General features: G+C 40.6%; 1 protein-coding gene across 2 annotated transcripts in view; it reads right to left on the reverse strand.

Annotated features, from left to right (window-relative positions):
- The window catches only part of UACA (uveal autoantigen with coiled-coil domains and ankyrin repeats), a 101,483-nt gene extending 85,258 nt beyond the window's left edge, over positions 1-16,225 (reverse strand). For both annotated transcript variants that reach the window (XM_036907857.2, XM_036907856.2), the window contains exon 1: positions 15,927-16,225. In XM_036907857.2, coding sequence (XP_036763752.2) covers positions 15,927-16,007 — 81 coding nt within the window. In that variant the 5' untranslated portion in view covers positions 16,008-16,225. The remainder of the gene's footprint in view (positions 1-15,926) is intronic.
- Between the last annotated feature and the right edge of the window lie 6,274 nt (positions 16,226-22,499).

The following is a 22,499-nucleotide window of genomic DNA, read 5'->3' on the forward strand; positions in this document are numbered from 1 at the left end:
AACTAGGGGAAGAGGAAGATAGGAGGCAACTCCTTGATGGGTAACAGGGTTTCCTTCTGGGTAGATGAAAATGTTTTGGAACTAGATGGAGATAGTGGTTACACAACACTAGGAATATTGCCACTGAACTGTTCACTTTAAAATGATTAATTTTGTTACGTGACTCTCACTTCAATTCCTTTTTAAAAAGCATCAGCTCATCCTGCAAAAACATCTTTATTGACTCCTCAGCTCCAAACTGGATCACCACCATGTCCATGACTCAGCAGTTACTACTTTTTATGATTAGTTTACGGACCTCCCCACAATACTTTGAACTTCTTTGATTCCTCCTCTTCTCATCTCCCAGTGCTTTCTTTGCCTAGGCCATCAGGAAATATTTTTTCTAATAAATGAAAAACAGAAACACCAGTATCATCTCCCTTGGGACAGGAGGCTAGAGCAGATGATCTTTCGAAGATGTAGATCTAAAAGTCTACAAGGGCATGTATTAACTACAAAGTAAAAGATCGAGAAAGACTGCTGTTCATCTGGCTATAAAGGACAAAAATGGAATGACCCCTGGTGACATTTTTTCAGTTAGTAAGAAGAACATATGTTGAGTCCTTAACTACAATTACTAGACCCATTTTCCTAAAGAGAAAATAAAATGTGTTTGTTATTTGCCTAAGGTCAAAATGCTGATTGGTTACTGGGAGCAGCAAGATTCAACCCCAAGTCCCCCAAACTGTAAGGCGGGAGCCTGTGACACTGACACAATACCCTGCCACTTCATACTGCTCCAGGCACGGTTGCAAGAGCTATGAGTGGGCATTCTTTGGCCCAAAATTTGCCCTTTCTAAGGCTGAGAAACACTCCATTTTCTACATTTATCTACTTATCTATTGCCATGAACACTGTTTATACTTCATAAAGTGCTTTTTTTTAAATATAAAGTGTTAATTTTTAAAAAGAATCTAATGGTAAAAACAAAAATAGAGAGGAATCATAAAAAAGATCTCTCATTAAAAAGACCTCTCACATGTAAGTCAGAAAGCATTTGTGAGCTATTCCTAAAGTACACAGCTGAGAAGATCAGAGTGTGCTGACCTCACCAGAACCACACCCACAAGGCTTCCGCACTGGAGACTCATTTTCAAAGTACCCCAACCTCTGAACAGGGTTTAAGTACCCTGCAATGAGAAAACCACAGACTAACAAAAACCAGCTAGAAAAAAAATTATACATTCACTTTCCTGGATTAGAAAACATGATGTGTCTGTCTTGCCCCCTTTCCTCTCTCTCCTTAACAATGTCACAACCTGGTAGGAAAAAATTTAACCTAAAGTCACTGAGATCTTTTTTTAAATTTTCTTTTGTGCATTTGAAGGGGAAAGCTTTATTACAGAGGCAATGTCATACCTTGACACTGTAATAATAAGGTCAATATTAAAAACATATTATCCCCCAAAATGGACACAGATACTTTTTAGACACAAACACACCCACATACCAGTAAGCCAATAATTTTTAGTACAATTAGATTCCCAAGACTGCTTCATCCATATGTCCTCTAAAATATTTAAAACCAAGGATATGATAAAATATTGGGTGAATACATACACATACACACACACACACACACACACACACACACACACACACACACACAGCAAAAAGGCAAAAGGGGATAACATGATACTTTCACAATGTACAATTCAAGACAAAAGTTAAAATGGGACAATTTAGAAAGTTTTATACCACTACAATGGTATAATAATATAAAGACTTTTGTCCTCTACAATGAATATAAAATAGCCAAGAACTTTACATTATCAATTATCAAAATTAAGTACATACAACAAAAACTGTTTGAAATATAAGGGAAGGTAACAAAAATGTAACTATAGTGAGACAAACACACTACTCTCAAAGCTACAATCAGCCAAGTAGCAAAAATAAAGATGTAAAGCTCTTAAACATCAATGAACAAGGACATCAAATAAAAAATGGTTAAAGACCATGAACAGGCAATTCCTAATACAAGTGAAGGTGGTAATAAGCATAGAAATATGTTCATACTGCCTAGAAATCAAAAACACATATTAAAACAGTAATTTTTTTTCTTTCAGGTTAAAAAATGTTTTAAATAATAGTGTCCATTATTGAAGGATAATGGATATTATATGCCCATATAAGGAATGTAACAATTTTATACACTGCAAGGAACACAAATTGGTTTTGAAATTTACCATAAAAGGCCTAACCTTCCCCCTACACAACCCTCTCCCCAGTTTTCCTGCTTTATGGCTTAAGGTTCAAATGCCATAGTTTTAAATTCAAAATGTTATCAGTTCACAATGGTTAAGCACATGGGTTCCAGAGTCAGGCAACCTGGACCTCCATTTATTAGCTATGATACCTTGGGCAGGTAAATTATTTAACTTCATTTATAAAACAATGACACTAGTACTCCTTAGATTGCTGTAAGGATTGAGTCGATGTAAAGCACTTAGAACAATGCTCAATAAATGAACAATGTTCAATAATTATTGGCCCCTGGCACTTGGATTTCTTATGACTAATTCCTTTTTAACTAATTCACTAGCATTTACTGAATATTCCTTAATGGGACATTTGTATTTACTCAAATCACTTCAAATTACTTAAAATTTTATGTATGAAGTTTATTAGAACAGCAAAAAATTATACACATATCATTACTTTGGCATCACGGTAATTAAATACTGATTGAATAACAAAGAGGCAGTATGGACTCCTTGAAGAGCATAACCAGTGATTAATGACATAGTAAATAGCATTATGGATGACTTATTTTATTCTTTATCTTCAAATATTTTGCTTTCTACAATGAACATGTCTTTCTTTTATGAGGGAAAAACAGATTTTTAAAACAACAGCCACTTACCTTACTAAGTTCAGTCATATACCTACTCCCTCTCAAGTCACTTGCCAGGTATGACTTAAGTATGTAATTACAGCTCATCACATCCCATCCTTTGCCAGGGTATACCACTAAAGAGACACTCAAGTGCCTTTAAAGAGTCACTCAACTATGTAAGTTCATCTTTTGCATATCATGTTGAAGACTATTCCATTTGGAAATAAATTAGTCAATGTCAGTAATAGTCAAGATTTCTGAGGATAGAAGTCCAACAGACAAAACTATTTTTGTGACTATAAACAGGTGAAATTATTCTTCTGTTTTTGTGTTATATTATTAAACCAAAAAGAAAAAAGCTATTAAGGCTTTTAATTGTTTTATGATTTAGGAAAATCGTCAATATGCATATACTACCCTATCATTCTGTTTATAAATTCAGAAAGTGCATTTCCAACATCCATTTTTAGGCAAATTCCCTACAGAAATCAATTTGACTTCCCTTGCATGAATAAGCTCATGCAGATGGAAACTTTCAACAATTTGTTTTGTCCCTTAGATGTGAGGATGGACAATGTTTGTGTATTCTGTAACAGAATGGTAAACACTTCCATATGATAGAGATAAAACAAAGAATACAAAAGTTAAGATGTTTAATATTCTTGGATCTAGATTCCTTCACCATAACTGTAAGTTAAGCAGGACTAATAAGAACAAAATTTTGCTGGTTACTAGCTAATTCTAAGGAGAAAGGGAAAAGGATAAACTTGTTAATTCACTAACAGAAAAATTTCTGAAGATGAAGTTTTACCGATTCCAATCAAAGATGTCTCTAAACAGTTATTTAAACCTGTCAAAGAATTCAAATTTTTAAATCAAATTAAAAAACAAAAAAACAAGAAAAGCCTTTAATGGGTAAATGGAAGTTTTCAACCAGAATGGCAAAATTTCCAGAATCTCCTGCCTAGCCTTAGTCCGTTTACAAATCAATGGATGTGTCAGAGCCTCCCAGTCAATCAGGGCAGGGGGTGGAGAGAAAATGGCCATTCTCTCCTCCCCTCCATTCCTGGTATTTGGTAATTGGTCTGGCATTTGCCAGTCACCAAGGACCTGCTCAGTGAAGTTCCTCCTGGAAGGGGCGGGTGGGGAAGGACAGCGCACACTGCAGCCAGAGGGGATGGATGGATGGGAGCCTGCCTTGCAACTATGAGAAATAAAAGCATTTCTCCCAACCTGCCCTTTTCTTTGACTTACTTCAGCTTCACCAGTTCATAGGAAACTCACCCCTGGCTGGGAACATTCCCCCACTGCCCGAGTTATATCTGGCATAGAATCAGTAGGATCTGGTAAACTCAAAATCTGTCCTCATGTGTGCAGTGTTTGGGCAGGCTGCTCCTATAGATGGTGGGGAAATAACCTTGAACCCCCCTTGGGGTAGTGAAGATTCACCCATGGATGGTGGAGATTCACCTAGAGTTTCCCCAGTGGAAATCTGGTCTGGGGTAAAGTGCCTCCTAAAGGAGTGTGCCCCTCCCAAGAATTGGGGAAGGACGGCGATGCTGAAGGCAGTGGAGCTGGCCCTCTGCAAAATTGGGGACTCCTTAGGGGAACTGAGTGGCCATGAGGCAGCAGGAAAAGTGGGTGGTTGTTTCTCGTGGCATTAGAAAGGGTTACTAAGGAGAGAGATGCCCTTTGGTGGCAAGTCTATAGGAACACGAGTTGTGGGTTCTCTGAAAAGAGAACAAAAGCTATTGAAAACTGAGGTCACACTGCTGAGAGACATGCTAGTGGCAGGGAAGGGGGCAGCAGAAAAATGCAAGCTGCTAGAGGCCATGGGGGAGGTGAAGGAAGGGGTAGTGCTTCAGCTCCAGAAGTGGTAGTGAGGACGTCAGGGGAGGAGAAGCCAGGGGATGATGAGGGGGTGGGACAGAGGACAGAGCTGTTGCTGAGGCCACCACCTGAGACACCAGCCCTTCCCATACTGAGAGCCAGCCCAGCTGTAGTTAAGAAAATAAAGACACAGCAACCACAGGTTCCTCAGGGAGAGGAGCAGTCCCCTCCCCAGGTTGTGGAGCACTCCATCCTCGGCCCCTATATCCAGGCCGAGCTAGTGGATTTGAACACCCAGGTTTGGCAGAAGCCCTTGGGGCCTCTGCCCATGTGGCTTTTGTGTTTTGGGGATTTAGGAGTAGAGGGCATTGTTCTGTCTGGGTCAGAAATGGGTAAACTGGCATCCTGGATGACTCACCCCTCTCTAGCAGAATTTACAAAATGGCCATCAGAACCCAGGGAATCACGTGCTTTTGGATTGACTGACAGCAGCCCTCAGGGCAGTTTGGCCTAATCAAAGTGATTAACTATACTTCCCCAGTAGCTGTCAAATGAATGCAGAACTCCAGCAGGTTTTACAGGAGTTGGGCATGAAAAATATCATGTGTAATATGGACGCTCAGGGCTCTGATGAGTTGTTCACCAAGAGGATGAGAAACTTGGTGCTCTGTATGGCTCCCGCATCCCTCTTTGGGTCCCTAGTGACTATTCTTGCCCCCCCATGTAGGGTAACCCATAAGTGAGGTGTAGATCTGGGTGGGGCAGGGGGATAAAACAGTAGGAGCACAGAAGATATGATCTGTTACTGAGAGGAGAGGTTCAAAGAGCCCCGTGAAGATCTTGAAGACCCAGATGTGGGTTTATTTGATGAAGGCGAGGGCAGTGAAAGAAAAACTTAATGGACAGCCCAATAGAATCTTGCTACAGTTGTGCTATCAATTAAAGCCAGAGAAGAAGTTCCAGCCACTGAGGTCCAAGACACAGAAGTCAGAGGCAAAGCCCCATGTCTGGCCCATGTGCCTACAAGACTTGCTGGGGAGGAGTACCCAGACCCCACCTAAGCCCTCACCCCCACAGGAGGATGATTGGGCATCATGGTTTTGACTGAGGGGGAAGTCAAGGTTCCCACCTTGGGGAACGCAGAGGGGACCAGAGGCCACATGTAGAATTAGCAGTTAATTGGTCCCCTAATGTACAATGTGTCCTGGCACTGGTGGACACAGAAGCTGGATGTTCTCTAATTTATGGCAACCATGAACACTTTCCTGGGACCCCCACACTGTGATAGATGGTTATGAGGGTAAGGCAATTACAGTCAAGAAAGCCCAAATCCCACGGGGGATAGGGCATTTACCCCTAAAGGAGTATACTGGGTGTATTTCTCCCATCCCTGAATGCATTTTGGGGGTGGACATCCTGCAGGGCCTGTGGTTACAAACCACTGCAGGGAAGTTCAGGCTGAGAGTACATGTGGTAAAGGCAGTTCTGAGGGGACACGCTAAGCACCTGCCTATAGTTCTGCCTGTTATCTCAGCAGGTGACAAATATTAAGCAATATAAATTGCATGGGGGGACACAAAGAAATTGGAGAACTCTACAGGAGCTGGAGAAGGTGGGCATCATAAGGCCCACTCATAGTCCTTTTAATTCCCCGGTATAGCCAGTGAAAAACCTGGATGTTTCCTGGCATATGATCACGGATTACAGAGAACTGAATAAAGTCACCCCCCCTCTACATGCTGCTGTCCTTTCTATTGCAGCCCTTACAGACACCCTCAGTCATGAACAAGGGACATATCATTATGTTGTGCACCTTGCTAATGCTTTCTTCTCTATTGATACAGCACAGGAAACTCAGGAACAGTTTGCCTTCGTGTGGGAAGGCCGGCAGTAGACGTTCACTGTCCTTCCATAGGGATACGTCCGCAGTCCCATCTGTCATGGACTTGTAGCCCAGGACTGGCAGCATGGGATAAACCACCAGTGGTCAGCTGTATCACTATATTGATGACATTATGCTCGTGTCTGATTGTCTTCCAGATCTAGAAGGTGCAGCACCTAGACTGCTGCAACATCTACAGGAGAAAGGATGGGCTGTGAACAGTACCAAGGTTCAGGAACCTGGTTTGTCAGTCAAATTCCTGGGCATCGTCTGGTCGGGTAAAACTAAAGTCATCCCGGAAGCAGTCACAGATAAAGTCCAGGCTTTCCCTATCCCTACAACCATGGCAGTACCACAAGAGTTTTGGGGTCTTCTGGGCTACTGGAGAGTGTTTATCCTGCACTTGGCACAATTCTGAGGCTCTTATCTTGGTTGGTGTGAAAGGGCATCAGATGTGACTGGGAGGAAACATGTGCATCTGCCTATACCACTAAGTAGTCAAGGCCATGCAGGCCTTGAGTGTAATGGACCCATCAGGGCCCTGTGAGGCAGATGTTCATGGAACTGAAGACGGTTATGGATGGCGCCTCTGGCAGCAGCTTGAACAGACTCAGAAACCTACTGGATTCTGGTCACGATTCTGGAAAGGACCAGAGGTCCAGTACACCTTGACGGAGAAGCAATTGGCTGCTGTGTACCATGACTTCCTGGCTACAGAGCCCATCACCAGAACATCTCTATCCAAGGTAATAACCACCTATTCCATCACAGGGTGGGTGTGAGACTAGACCCAAAGACCACAGAGTGGTGTGATACAGATACCTACACTGGCAAAATGTGCATAATTACAGCAGCATAGCACCCTCTCCACTAGCCCCTTATGTGGAGAACTCCAACTCTTACTGAGGCTAGTGACATACACCAGTGGGAAGCAGGAAGAACTTGCTTTGGAGCCATTAGTAACAGGCAGTCCTTATCAGGAAGGAAGAGTCCCTATCCCAAAGGATGTTTGGTACACAGCTGGCTCCAGATGGGGCAGCCCCCGAAGTGGAGGGCTGTGGCTTTCCATCCTAAGTTTGAGACAATATGGAGGAAGCAGAAAGGAAGAGCAGTCAATGAGCAGAGTTGTGGGCAGTATGGCTCGTGATCACCAGGAGCCATCCCCAGTAATTGTCTGCATGGACAGCTGGGGCATCTATCAGGGCTTGACCCTGTGGCTACCAATATGGTACCATGCCAACTGGTTGGGTAGTCACCAGCCCCTTTGGGGTCAAAAGTTGTGGTAAGACCTATGGGCCTCTCTGATCAGACTAAAACAGTTAGCATATACCATGTGACCAGCCATTTGCCTTTGGCATCCTCAGGGAATGATGAAGCAGACACATTGGCCCAGGTGCACTTGCTACAAGAAAAGCCTGCCTCTGATGTGGCCCAATGGTTACATCAGCGTTTGTTGCACATGGGGCAAAAGACAATGTGGGCTGTAGCCCATTGGTGGGGCTTGCCTTTGACCTTTGAAGAAGTCAGCAGAGCCCAACGGGAGTGCCTTGTGTGCTCTAAGAGGGACTTACACCAAGTCCCACAGCAACATGGGAAAATAGTAAAGGGGCCGATACCCCTTGTCAGGTGGCAGATAGATTATGTTGGGCCTCTGCCCATATCAGGAGGGTATCAGTATGCCATGACTTATGTGGACACAGCTACTGAACCATTGGTTGTTTTTCAGGCACATCGTGCAGATCAGCAAATGACCAAAAGGGGCCCAGAGCATCTCTCTGCAGCCTATGGCTGACCACAGGTGACTGACAGCAATCAAGGCACACACTTTACTAGACGAATGGGTGCAAAAGTTCGGGATAATGTGGAAGTTTCATGTACCATATAAATCTACGAGAGCAGGCATGATAGAGAGATACAATGGTTTGTTAAAATCTGGCCTTAAGTCAGACACCAACAGTCTACAAGGCAAGTCAGTCCACTTGTGGACAGTGCTACGGCATTTGAATGAGAAGCCCCATAAGGGGGCATTGAGCCCTGTGGACATGCTAACACACATTGCTGCCTCTCCTATAAAACTGCACATGCAAAACAAGAAGGAATTACTGAAGTGGGATCTGGCCAGCAGAACATCCTGCTGCCAGCACCAACCACACTCAACCCCAGGGACTCTGTTGAGTGGACATGGCCCTGGACATTTCAGCACATAGACCAGTGATGGCTGGCCCTTCTGGAGCCTTGAGGACAAGGTCTGGAAGCTGGCCTCCTGTGTGTTCCTGGAGTAACAGCAGAGCGGCCCCCAAAGATCACACAGCGTAACCAAAATGGCCAGAAGGTAAGAACATCTTATGGGGGAGTTCTGTTTTGTTGTTACGGCCAATGCAGGTGCCTCCCATAGCCTAACATATTGACCCATCCATAACCCCCACAGGGAGAGGGGTGAAGGTTGGTATGCTGGACCAGGATGGGACCCCATTCCTGCCACTGTCCTATCACAGAAATACTCTCTTGCATGCATCCTATCCTGATGGACCAGATCTGCCTATGTTGATGACATTAAGGTTATTTTCTTCTAGAGTCTTTGTGGATTGGGCATGGCCCCTAGCCATAGCTACTGCTTCCTGAGTATGCCCAGAGCCCCCTGCTGGTTCAGCTGCTGGCCTCCTGTGGAATGGGCGAGCTATGGACTTAATCTAAGAAGGACTTTGAACCCAGATGGATCACATTATCAATGGATGTTTCAGAGCCTTCCAGTCAAGCCTGGGCAAGGGGTGGAGAGAAAATGGGCCATTCTCTCCTCTCCTCCATTCATGGTACACAATTGGCCTGGCACTTGCCAGTCATCAAGGGCCTGCCCATGAAGCTCTTCCCAGAAAGGGTGGGCAGGGAAAGACAGAAGGCACCATGGCCAGAGGGGATGGACAACTGGGAGCCTAGCCAGCAACTGTAAGAACTAAAAGCCTTTCTCCCAACCTGTCCTTTACCTTGACTTACTTTAGTTCAGCAGATTCATAGGGAACTTACCCCAGACTGGGAATAACCTTCCCCCAACCCCCACCCAGAGCTACACCTTCCTTCCACTATTCCTCCCTAGATGCCATCCTCTAACTCCTTACTTTCACTGAAATACTTGTCTATACCTTATCTGTGCCATCCCTACCATTAACACCAAAGTTCCTTTCCAAACCTGATGCTCCCTCACTGGATACATGATTTCACAGCTTCACACCATTGCATTTGCTGTTCTTTTGCCTGGAAACCCTTCAGTCTGTCTGGTCCAGACTCAAACTTCATCTTTCTATCTCTCCCCTGACCCCACCCTACTCATCTGTGCTCCTATAGCAATTTACACACACCTCTATTAATGTGTGTAATATACTATATTGTTATCTTAATATACTATATTGTATATAGTATATCTTAATATACTATATTGTATATAGTATATCTTAATATACTATATTGTTATCATTTTATGTCTTATCTAACTCTCTTAAAATTCTTGAAGGCTGTACCTAGATCTTTACTACAGAAATTTTAAAACACATATACAAAACACAATAGTATCACAAGTAAATACAATAGTACCATGAACCTCCCAGCTGTAACAATAAACTCAGACCAATTCTACTTCAACTGTGCCCTCTATTCACTTCTCCCACCCACCACCCACCAGTTATTTTGAGCCAAATCCCAGGCTTCATATCATTTCATCTGTAAATAGTATACCTTTTAAATGTTTCTCTGAAAGATAAAACTCTTTACAAACATAACCATATTACTACCATTGTCATATTTAAATCTTTTAAGTCATAATTCCATAATATCATGACATATCCATTTCATCAATTGTCTTACAAACTTTAATTTTTCATTATTATTTAATCAAGGTCTAAATGAAGTCTATCATTATGACTGGTTAACACGTCTCCTAAATGTTTTAATCTCTAGATTTCCTCTCCATTTTTTTCCTACAATTTATTTTTTAAGAAACCAGGCCATTTGTCTTACAGAGTTTCGCACCACAAGAATTATGCTCCTTGCATACCTTTGTTCCTCTGTCCCTGTATTTTCCATTAAATAGTGGTTAGACCTAGAGGCCTATCATATTCAAGTCTGGTTCTTTTTGGAAAGACTATTAATAGACTATTAATGGATATTTCCATCAGGAGATAAATTATGTCTGATTGCCTTTCTTTTTGAGACATTAATAGCCCCTGATAATCAGTCTAGACTATAGATCCACTGATTCATTAGAAGCTGCAAAATTGTGATATGCTAATTCTATCACCCCTTCTTCATCTATTAGCTGAGATAAAATACCTTTTATAAAAGAGAAACTTCCACTGATCAAATATTTGGTTACCTTGAGGAAAACATGATGTTTCATTCTTTCTCTTTATTTGTGGTTCTTAAAAGAATATATCAATTCCCTACCATCCTTCCAAAATAACAGGTTTCTTTTTTTTTTTTTGTATCATTATTGTGAACTCATGGATTTAAAGATTTTAGTCCACTGCCATATTATCCTTATTAATAACTGGAATGTCTCATTGGTCAAGGGGGAGCCTCTTGTCTCCCTAGTCCTAATCTTTGATAGCCTTTTTAGTGTGACAAAGAATTCCAGGCTCATCTTGTACATTTTCTGCTTCCAACTTGGAATTAAATTCATGTCTTCAAAGAGGACCTAATTATTAATTATTCTTTAGCCTAACTTACATGTTCTATAAATGTTTTTCAAACTAAATAAGGCAAATTCTGAACAAAGTTCAATTCCTGAACTAATTATTTTAAATTTGAAAAATGTGTATCATACATGACAAATATACACAATCATTATTCCACTCTTATTAAAAGGAATAATTAAACTCCTTAACTACTCATCATTTAAGTTCTTGAATTCATTATGTACCAAAAGATGTATCAAAGCAACTCAACCATTCTGCTTTGGTATTATAATAATAAAACTCTGCAATTCAAATCAGCTTGATGACATAGACAAAACTGCTGCTGGGCTGAATTCCAAAAGCATAAAGACAGGGTGGGCTTCTTTACTGTGATCTTCCTTCACCACAAGAAATACAATTCAAGGATAACTCTAGGAAACTGTCTGAATAAAGCTTTAGTTGAGGTAAGCACTTTTAATTAAAGGTTGGCATCTTTAATAAAAATGAGTGAACAGTGCTTGATTAAGTATCATGAGTTTAAGTTAAACTTAAACAATTTGTGATCTTAACTATTCATACTACCCAAAAGTCACTATTACAATAATAATAACATTGACATCTTTTCAAACAACACCCAAATCCGTGAGTGGAAAACACAAAACCCTCAACCTCAAAAATCACAACTAAAACAAAAATCACATTTAATCCTTTAGGCTTCCTAAGAATTTCCAAATTTCTGTTCTTAGTGGGAACCAAAAGAAGTTTTTCAAAGATATTTTTCAGTTGCTCTATTTGTGACTTTAAATTCTTTAGAAATACCAATACTTACTCAGGGTAATGCAACATAAGCAATCAGCAAGATGCTGTAGAACATATTTGGCTGCTGAATTATAAAATTCATTGCCCCATTTTAAGAGTAGCCTAGAGAAACGGCAGCAAAAATAACCACTTTCACCCAGGTGAGAGATTACTTTAATAATCAAGAATTTAGCTACACATGTTAAGCATGGGTACAATCTAAAGTGGAACCCCCTTCTAGAATGTCTGCTTGTAATATCTGTTTTCAGTACTTCTACAAGTTCTGGAATTACAGTCTGTTAATTTCAATTGCTCAATTTTCCTAATCTGAACTAGGCGAAAAACAGAAGCCTATTCTCACTGTATATATAATTGTATACATAACTGCAAATATAATTAACTAGATCTGAAATGGCATTTACAGTCATTTAATTATCACTTACAGAAATCTGAAGCCTCAATTTAGTAATTAAAATTAATGTGACAACAAAAATAGTCCTATTTTATGATAAAAGATGAAGCTATCTTCAGATTCTTTACCCATGATTTATTATCATGAGCTACATTTATTTATATGTGTTTAAACGTACCTCCATTGAATGAACTCCAAACTCTCTGGTGTATTTATAACCATGGTACTATTCAAAATATTTTAAATGAATTTTTCCACATATGATAATAATTTAGCATGTTAGGCTAATATGCCGTATTTTACATAATATAAAACATTTACATACCTCAGTCTATTACTAAAGTGTCTCAGACAAGCAAGCTTAAACAAACACAAAAATATTTATGAAGTACACATTTTAAAATATTTGCTCAAATCAAAATTGTGCAAATTGGAATCCTTTCCGTGATAATTACATGAATGTTTTAAGATTCAAATTAAGTAACCAAAGGAGGACAAGAAAGGATAAAAAAGAAAGCAAGATATACCTCTCACCTTATATGAGCATAAATTACAGGCAGACCAAGGACTTAAATGTTAAAAAATAAAACATATTTAAAAACTAGAAGAAATTCAGGAGTTTTGTTCATTTGGGTTTTTTTTGTTGTTTATTGCACACTACAAAGGTCAAGATATAATGTAAACCTATCATAAAAGGTTATATAAATTCAGTTGTATAAAAATAACCACTTTCTGCACAGCAAAAGCCACCATAAAGTCATAAGACAAGAAACTAGTTTAAAAAATACATTATTCTTATTAAGAGGCTAATTTCCCTGATATAAAGTAAATTCAAATGAAAAGGAAAAAGTCAACAACCCAAAAGAAAAACAGAAAGGATAAACTGTTCACAGAAAAGAACATGCAAAGGGTTCTTAAAAATATGAAAAGATGCTCAACTTCACTCATAAGAAGAAAAATACAAATTTAAACTCCCCTGAGATACCATATTTACTTTTCAGGAGAGCAGAGATCAAACTATCTGAACAGACTTTAAATAAAAGCATGGAAAAAATAATTTTTCATACATTGGGTACATGATACATAGATGGAAATTTAACATTCTTCAAAATTAGGAATGCACGTATCTTTTAACCAAGTTAATTCCACTTTTAGGAATTGATTCTACAAGTGTGTACACACACACACACACACACACACATTTGAAATATACATATATATGCTTAATCATCACAGCATTGTATATTACAGCAAAGATTGGAATGGGGATGTTCTGAATGGACCTAGATATTTACAGTTGAAGAAAATGATGTGGAATGTCAAGTACAGTGTGCTACCACTTCTATAAAGAATACTTATATTAATATTTGCTTGTATATATGCTAAACTGGAGGAACTAGCAAGCACTGATGACACCAGTGGCCTCTAAGGAGGGTGGGGTAGGGCAGCTGAAGGACATGGGTAGGAGAGGCCCTTTGCTATAAATATTTTTCTTCCTTTCAAATATTAAGCCATGTGCTATGTTATCTATTCAAAAGCAAATAATTAAGTTTTAAATATTTTTAAAGGCAAGAAGAAAAAAAAAAGATAATCAATCATAATAGTGTGTTCATAATAGTGTGTACACACATGACCAAATCTGACACTAGGGATTATGGTTTATAGGTTGAAAAGCAGAAGGAAGCTCTCTCTCCTGCACATTAATTTTATTCTACCAATGCTTGGTTTGGTTTTATTAGTCACGACACTCATTTACTTCATTTAAATATTGTACAGAATTCATTCTTATCCTTAACTTAAACTGAGACATGTTCACTTTTCTAAGCCTATTAGGTTCTTTTTTTTTAATACCATGTATTTCTCTTTATTTTTTTGCTATTATTTTAAGAAAAATAAAATGCTCAGTTTAGTGAGTACTAAAGGCTTAAGGTCAGAGATGCCCTTCATGTTCCAAATGTGTAAAATGAAAATTGGCATGCCGATAATACCAATAACAATTAAATACTCTGCATTTCTAAAAAGAGAAAACAGGATAAAACTAAGGTTATAAACCTCCAACTGGAATGTGAATCCTTTACACAAGCCAAAGAAAAGGGGAAAATACAGCGAATAAACCTAGAAAAGTATATCCTTTTAAAGCTGAAAACACAACCAGCACTACAAAAAGCTGAATGTTTAATTCAGCTATGACTTCAGATATCACTAAATGACATTTCTGCTGATTATTTTTTAAAGTAATGCAAAATCAAGTAACCTGTCCTATGTGCTTATAAAACAACTTCATCCTTACTAAACAACATCAAATCATCAAATATCACAGCATCTGAAACTATCTTTTTTTTTTAATTGGGAATTAGAGCCTAGTTCCACAATTACCTTTTAAGTCCAACAAAATTATCCTAGAAATAATCCGGTGGAGAGAAAGACACAGTTCTGAATGAACTCAAAAGCAAAAACAGATTAATGAGTATGGTCATAAAACACATATAATCAATCATTTGGTAAAATTTGTGCAAAATTATAAAGGTCCGTTTTAATTACTCCGAATGGGCAACTGGACAGTTCGAGCATTACATCTAAGTTTGACTCTTGCAGGCTTTTTAAATAACGTTCACTTTGTAATATGGAATTCTGATGATCCTGTCATTCTTCTAACTTGCCAAATTATCTAAATCCCAACATCAGATTGTTCCTCAAGGTTTGTGTTCTCCTGCCAACTAGACAGGCCCTGAGTACTTCAGCACACACACTGGGTGAGACCAGGCTGCAGAGCAACAGCAACGCTTGTGCCTCACAGCTCCGTCCTACAGATGAGACTTAGAGACGCACATGACAGCCCCCTTCCCAACTTCACCACCGATTCCAGGGTCACTAGCCATCTGGAGCTTTGTCTATAACTACGCCGGATTTCATCTACCTCCTTGGAAAACTTTCCCAGTGGCATAGCGACGTCCACCCAGCCTCCGGGTCCCGGACCCACGGAAGGTCCGGAGTCCAGGCGGGGTGGCGCCGGGTACACTGCCCCGTCCACCTAGACTGCGGGGCGCGAGTGCCCCGCCCGGCCCGCAGCCCTGGGGATGCCCCCGGAGCCAGGCCCGACGGTGCCCGGGTGGGGAGCGGGAAGCTAGCCCCGGGAGGGAGGGACGGATGGGGGTCTCCGCGGAAGGGCCTGGCGAGGCGGGTAAAACCCAGACAGCCCGGACAGAGGAGGCGCCGGGGTTTTTTCCAGGGGTCCGGACACCTGAGGGTGAGGGGCGGAGCAGGGCCCAGTCGAGGCCCGGGAGAGGCGCCGGGGCAGCGGCGGGGAGGGTCCCCAGGGTCTCCGGGCCGACGCGGAGTCCCGGCCTGAGGCAGAAGTCGCCGGGGTCGGCCGGGGAAAGCAGAAGGCAGAACTGCACTCCGCGGCTCGCGGGAGGTGCGCGGGAAGTGCGCGGGACGCTCCCGGGCCACGGGACTCACCGCGCTGGCGACAGCCCCGGAGCCGGACGGCGCGGGGCCGGGCGCATCCTGCCTCCTCAGGCGGGACTTGAGGCTCTTCATGACCACACTCCGCAGTCCCGCTCCCGCCGGGCGCGGCGCGCCAGACCCGCGCGCGAACCTTAAAAGTGTGCGAGCTGCGACCGCCAGAGGAGGTGGAGGGGGCGGTGCGAGCTCCCCGGGCCCCACCTGCCACCTGGGGGCCCCGGAGGACCCCGGGCCTGCCGCTGGGCTCTCCTGCCGCGGGGCTCTCCTCCCGCAGCCAATCCGCCGGCGGCCCTGGAGGCGGTGGGGCCGACGCAGGCCAATCGGAATCCGGGAAGGGGGAGGGACTTCCCTTTCAAACTTATAACACCCTTCCTTTTCCCAGCGCGAGGAAAAACTGGGGCTTCAGCTGGGGCAGCGGCCCCGCGGAGCGCAGCGAGAGCCAGGCTCCAGCCACGGGCGCCCGCCTGCCTGAGTGATGGAGCCTCAGGTCTAGAAAGAGTATGGGAACCAGCGTATGCCAGCCCTTATCTTCCCGGACTCCTCGCCTCTTCCCACCCACGTGCTCTTTCGCCTGCTTCCAGAAAGGACTCCTGGTTACCTGCACGTACGCTGGCTTTTTAGGGTAACTTCTTTCCATCTGTCGATGTTTTCCTACACAAATCCCAGTACCTGTAAACCACTACACGCATCAAAAACGGCAGAAACAAACAACAACCTTTTAGAAATAACGGTGCTGTTTGTACAGAAGAGAATACCGTGAAGAACAGACTTTGAACACACATAGTAAATCAAAGCACGTGTTAAGTGCTCAGCAATTACTTGTTAAGTAAGAACCCACTGCTTTGGAGAGAAAGAGATGGAATGGGGAGAGTAGGGTTGCCATCAATAAAAAATAGTGACAAAGATAGTGGTGAAAAAGAAGACATACACCCCAAGCCAGCCCTTTGTGCTGTGCCAGAGACAAAAGAGGAAATAAGGTCTAGTTCTTTCTATATGGTCACATTCTGTTAAACGTTTTTGCTTTTGTACTTGATACGGATGTAGTATTTCAATGTAATTTACTTAATTTATACTCCCGCCCCACCCCCCCAAAAAAAAAGAAAGAAAAAGAAACTTATTCTTTACCAAAAACCTTTGCCCTTGAGATGAAATCCATACTTTCAGTAATACTGCTTCACCTAAGTTTTTTAATTAATTTAGGTAGTAATGTATTTCTTGGTTCTCAGCTGTAATTGCCCCCCCCACACAAATTGTTTCTTAACTATCTATCATCTGTTAGATGTCTTTAACAGCAGTCTGTACATGCATCATTTCATTGTTTACTTATCACAACTCTTGAAATAGATAATCCAAGCCATTCATTCATTCATTCAATCTATACATATTTTAAAGGAGTACTAGCCACTGCTAGTTATCAGAGGAACAATGATAAACACCGTATGTTCCCTTGCCTTCAAGAAGCTTACAATCTAGTGAATGAGATAAACAAGAAAACAGTAATACCACTAGAATACACAGAATTTGCTTCCGTTGCTAGGAGACCACATAGCCAAATACTTCAGTCTGAGGGGTTCAGAGAAGACCTGCTGGGAGGAGCAAAGTCTAATTTGATACTTTTCCTTACCAAAAAAAAAAAAAAAAAAATGACCCAAATAGCCAAAGTGATATGAGAAGTTGTCAAAGAAAAAATATCATGGCCTTTAAAAAAAGAAATTGTTTCCTGTAGATACACATTACAGGTGAAAAATATAGGATAAAATTAATTAATTCATCCTACCCAGAAATTTGGATTAATGATATCACTTAAAGGAAAAATGAAAAAACAGGTAGGTGTGCAACACCCAATAATTTGCTTTTAACATGGTATCTTCAAAAGTCTTCCTCAGAGTCAGTATTTCCCAGCAAAATGTTTATTCTAGTATGCACCCATTTGAAAAGACAAACAGTTCATATTTCTGACTAACAAAAGATTCTTTTTATCTGATAGGTCAGTTGCTTTCTTTGGAGTTCCCTTAGGGTTACTCAGGGTTTTATTCTAATACTGTAAGAAAGTTTCCAGAATTCTCTTGAAAACACAGCATTCAAAGATTATATTAACCCTTAACAAAAAAGTAAATGACAATAAACTACCTGAGAAAATTATTAAATGTTCTCTTGATTAGTTCTGTGGAAGGCAATTTTCTTTGACTCCTCCTTCCTCAAGACCCACAGCTATTCAGTTTCTGTTTGCTCTTTATATGTATTGTTAGTTGCCCTCTGTCCTCTCCTGCTCTGGCAGAATCGATATCTCATACCTTGATATTATAGCTTTCCAACCGGTCACCTGACCTCTAATCTCACCTTCTATCACTAGTAAATTATCAACCATCATCAAAAGTCTTACAAAATATTCTTCCCTTGCTCCAAAACCTTCAGAAGCTAATGAATAAAATTTAATTCCTTTACTTGGTATTTAAGGCTCTCCAACAAGGACCCAACTCTGTTCTCCAGCAGGCACCCCAAGCAAATTACTCTTCAGCCCATTCCTCAAACATGGGTCATGGCTTCCATTTTCCCTGTCTTCACACATGGTGATTCCCCCCTCCAGTAATTCCTGTCTACATTCATCTGATAAAATCCTACAACCCCCAAGAATGACTGGAAGAAGGCACAGGGGGCATCTGGAGTACTGTATTGTTCTGTCTGGCTATATAGCTAGTGTGTTCAGTTGGTGGAATTTCAGTTAGCCCCTAGTCTTTGCGATATGTACACTTTAATGTGTGTTATACTTAAGTAAAAAGTTTCATACATCCATTCCAAGTGCCCTCCTCTCTAACAGAGGCTGCTCTGATCACTCATCTGGAAGTTATCTATCTCTCCATCCTCCAAATTGTTAAACTGTACCTCTCAGATGATACTAATACATATGTTATGAACAAGCATTGTTGCACTACTACTAGACTTCAAACTCCTTAAAACCAGGGAGTAACTGATATGTTTGAATTCCCTAGAATGCTTAGCGTGTCTTAGGTGCTCAATAAATATTTTTGAATAGATTGATGCCTTCTTTTTGGTTATTAGAGTGAATTATGATTGTTCGTTCTGTATATATTCATGTAATACAGGATTGGTACGTCCCCTATTGTGAATACTGGGTGTCTCTTTTAGCGTTCAAGTTCTCACAGCCCTGGTAACTAGCCTCTATTCATTTGTTACTGGGTAAAGCAAAGGAAACAGACAGAGCCACAAGTACAGCTTGCATCAGTTTCCAAAAATGTTGGGCAAGTTATTTTTATGAGCTGTCTGCATGATGTCCCCATGATGTCTGTGTACACTGGCCTTTATGGATTTTTCCAGGCTAGAAACTTGATAGCTGATGTCTGCTTATCCCCATTTGAGAGCAGCTAAGTAAACAGCACTGGTTTGGGTATGCACGAAGACTTTTTTATATTAATCTGGAAGCCCCCAACATGAAGTAAAGCCACTATTATTAGCATTTAGCCAGACAGGTTTTATTTTGTTAACTATTATCACTGTTAGTTATTTTTATCTTCCCTTCAGAGCAAAAGGCACTTAACAAACCTATATGGAATTTTATTTGTTACCATACTGAATCTCTATCATTTTGTTTTGTTTGTTTTGCTTCTGTTTTACGATATATGATACCAGGAAGGGAAATGCATTAAAAATTATTTTAATAGGCTATACATGCACAATGTAAAGAAATCTCAAAAAATACAAAATGTAAGTGTCCTTATCACCTCTATCCCTAGGCCCCTGCTGTCAAGGAACTTGTGTTCTGTCCTGGGGAATGAAGATAACGTATACAACTGCTTACCAAGCTGTACAGGAGGATCGCAGATTTGGGTGATACGCAGGGAGGGAAAAGATCAGTCAATAAGTGTGCATAACCAAAGGGTACTGGAGGCTGAGCAGAGCTTCAGTGAGTGCACAAAGGTGAAAAGGAATACCAGGGAGACAGAGAGTACCTCGGGGGCCCGCCGGAGCAGGGAAGAGAGCACAGCTGGGAGGTGCTCACTGATAATGGTGGCATGATAATGGCAACAAGATGACAGAGACAATTCCTTAGAGGGAGAAGAATAATGAATTGACAGACAAAATAAAAAATTTATACATTAAACAATCTCTTTTCAAGAAGGAAGATCTCCTTCCAGGCAAACTTCCATTATGAATTCCAAGTCCAATGACTTCCTTCTTCATTTTCAGAGCTTCCTGACGCCCTTAGGAGCCCCAGGGAATCTGGACAGCAAAGCCAGTCAATAATTCCATGGAGGGGCCCAGAACATCAATCATTCTCTCCCAGCTCAGAAGCCAAGGCCAGAGAGCTGACAGAGCAGCCACATGTGACCACTGCGGTGGCAAGGAAGGGCCCTCCCACCCCTCCCACCCACGATTCATACTGCAGCCCCAGGAATGAGAACCCTGAGGCAGTTCTCACACCCTCTTCTCTTGCCACATTCAAAAGTAAAATATATGGCATAGAGAGCTTTTAAAAATAAATATGTCATCTTTGGCACTCATTTTGAAACCATCTGCATTTCTAGTAAGCTCTCCATTGATGCCATCCTGGAACACTAGAGTAAGAAGGAGAGAAGTGGGAAGAGCAGGTAGCTTCTGCTCTGTACAACCAGACACTTGTGCAATGTTTCTTAGTTATTCAACACCAAAACTTTTAGGAATGCAAATTCCCCCTTACAGAAACTTCTTTAATCACTGGCACTGAGGGTTGCTTTCACTCTGCTATAGCCGACTTAAGTCTGTCATTTTCTCCTGAAGGAGGCTTCTTTCCACCTCTCTCTCTGTCCTCCTTGGCATATACAGACTATTATTCACCTATGACACACCAAGTGTGCCATTAGCTTCAATTCTGAAAAAGGGAGCAAAAGAGCAGGGAGGAGCATGCTAAGGAACAAAACTAGATTTCCCTGGCACAACTGAGCTTACACCTAAAAGAAACTGAGATACCCGCAATGATTTCTTTGAATTCAGACTTAAGTTCAAGAAAACCCAGTTTGTTTCATTTGAAAATTTGCAAATTAGTTTTTGTTATCAAGTCTTGATTATACAAAGTTCCAGAAATACCACTGGCTTCATTTTAATGAGAAGATTAATGGCTCTGAGAGTGCATGGTTCAAAGGCAGAAGCTCTTCATTACCTTTCAAAACAGACTACTCATCCTGGAGCCCAGATAAATGCAAGGAATTTGATTCAGGGATCAGTAACCAACTGACACCATAGTAAATTTTCCTGGGCCTTGGAGTTTTCTTATCTTGGCCAGGAAACCAGAATATGCACAATGATACAAAAGACTTTCAAGACCTCAGCACTGTTGAATAAGTTGAATAGAAAAACGTTTCTTACTTTTGAATTGAAAATATGGCATTTAGAGACTGTAAATTTTACTTGTCCTCCTTATAATTTTTCCCCTCTGGATCTCCTGGGAGCTTTTTAGAGTTCTGGGAAGGTATTAGCGAATATTCTTGTTTGAATAATTAAATTACTGGTAAATTATGTGACTGGTATACCACAAGTTACTTCATGAGTTTTTGTTACTCATCTTAATGAAAGAATATTGCAGACAGAATAAATCAAGGCAAATCTTATTTTCAAATGTACTTGGTAAATGACCCAAACTTTATGATGCATGCTTAACAGTGACCTCACAGCCACTTAAATTGAAATTACAAGTGACTGTAGTGGTTTAAGTTATGCCACATGAAAGAAAGGTCATGGGCCATATACTGGATATATAGATCTTTGAATTTTGTTTTTGTAAATATGGTTTATTATGTATTTTATTTTACATTATATAATTTTGTATTTTATAGAATTTTCAGATGTACTATTTGAAATTATTTCATGAAATATCTTTTACAAGTTAATACATCTCTATGTAAGTCATGATTTTTATATAAAACTTGAGCCCATGTAAGTGTGGGTAAAATGTGTACTGTAAAAAGTGAATCTTAAAAATTAACTCCTTGCATGATATCACACAGGATTTATGTATGTATGTATGTACACATGTATGTTTGGGTTTAATTACTAAAAGACTTCTGCTTCTGGGAAGAGAACAGTTTGTGAAAAAATTTTCCTGCATATCCTTTCTTCAGAAAATTTTTCTTGCACCAATGTTTGCATTATCACTAAAAATTACAATATAATTTTGTATCAAATTGCTAAGTAATACTCAAATGCAATACTTATTTAAGAGAGAATTGTAAACCAAGGTACAATTCTTGGATATAATGGCGTCATTTCACTTTGCCTATAAGCCATCAGGCTATTTTAAACGCATACTTTAACTATTCAAAGAGATTTGTTCACAATTATGCCCTCATGGCTAAGCCATATATTTTTTTTCTACATCATCTATATCCATTCAGTACAAATACCAATGATACTGAATAATAAAGGATCCATGTATGCTTTCCCTATTGCTATTTTATGTGTGAATGCTATTGCAAGCAACATATATAAAATAACTAATAAATTTAAAAAGCAACACATTTTGGACTTCAAAAGTTACATTTTAATTTTGCCATGCTAAAGGAGAAGCATGTATGT

This window comes from Manis pentadactyla, chromosome 11 (assembly GCF_030020395.1).
Source record: "Manis pentadactyla isolate mManPen7 chromosome 11, mManPen7.hap1, whole genome shotgun sequence".
NCBI classification, from domain to species: Eukaryota; Metazoa; Chordata; class Mammalia; order Pholidota; family Manidae; genus Manis; species Manis pentadactyla.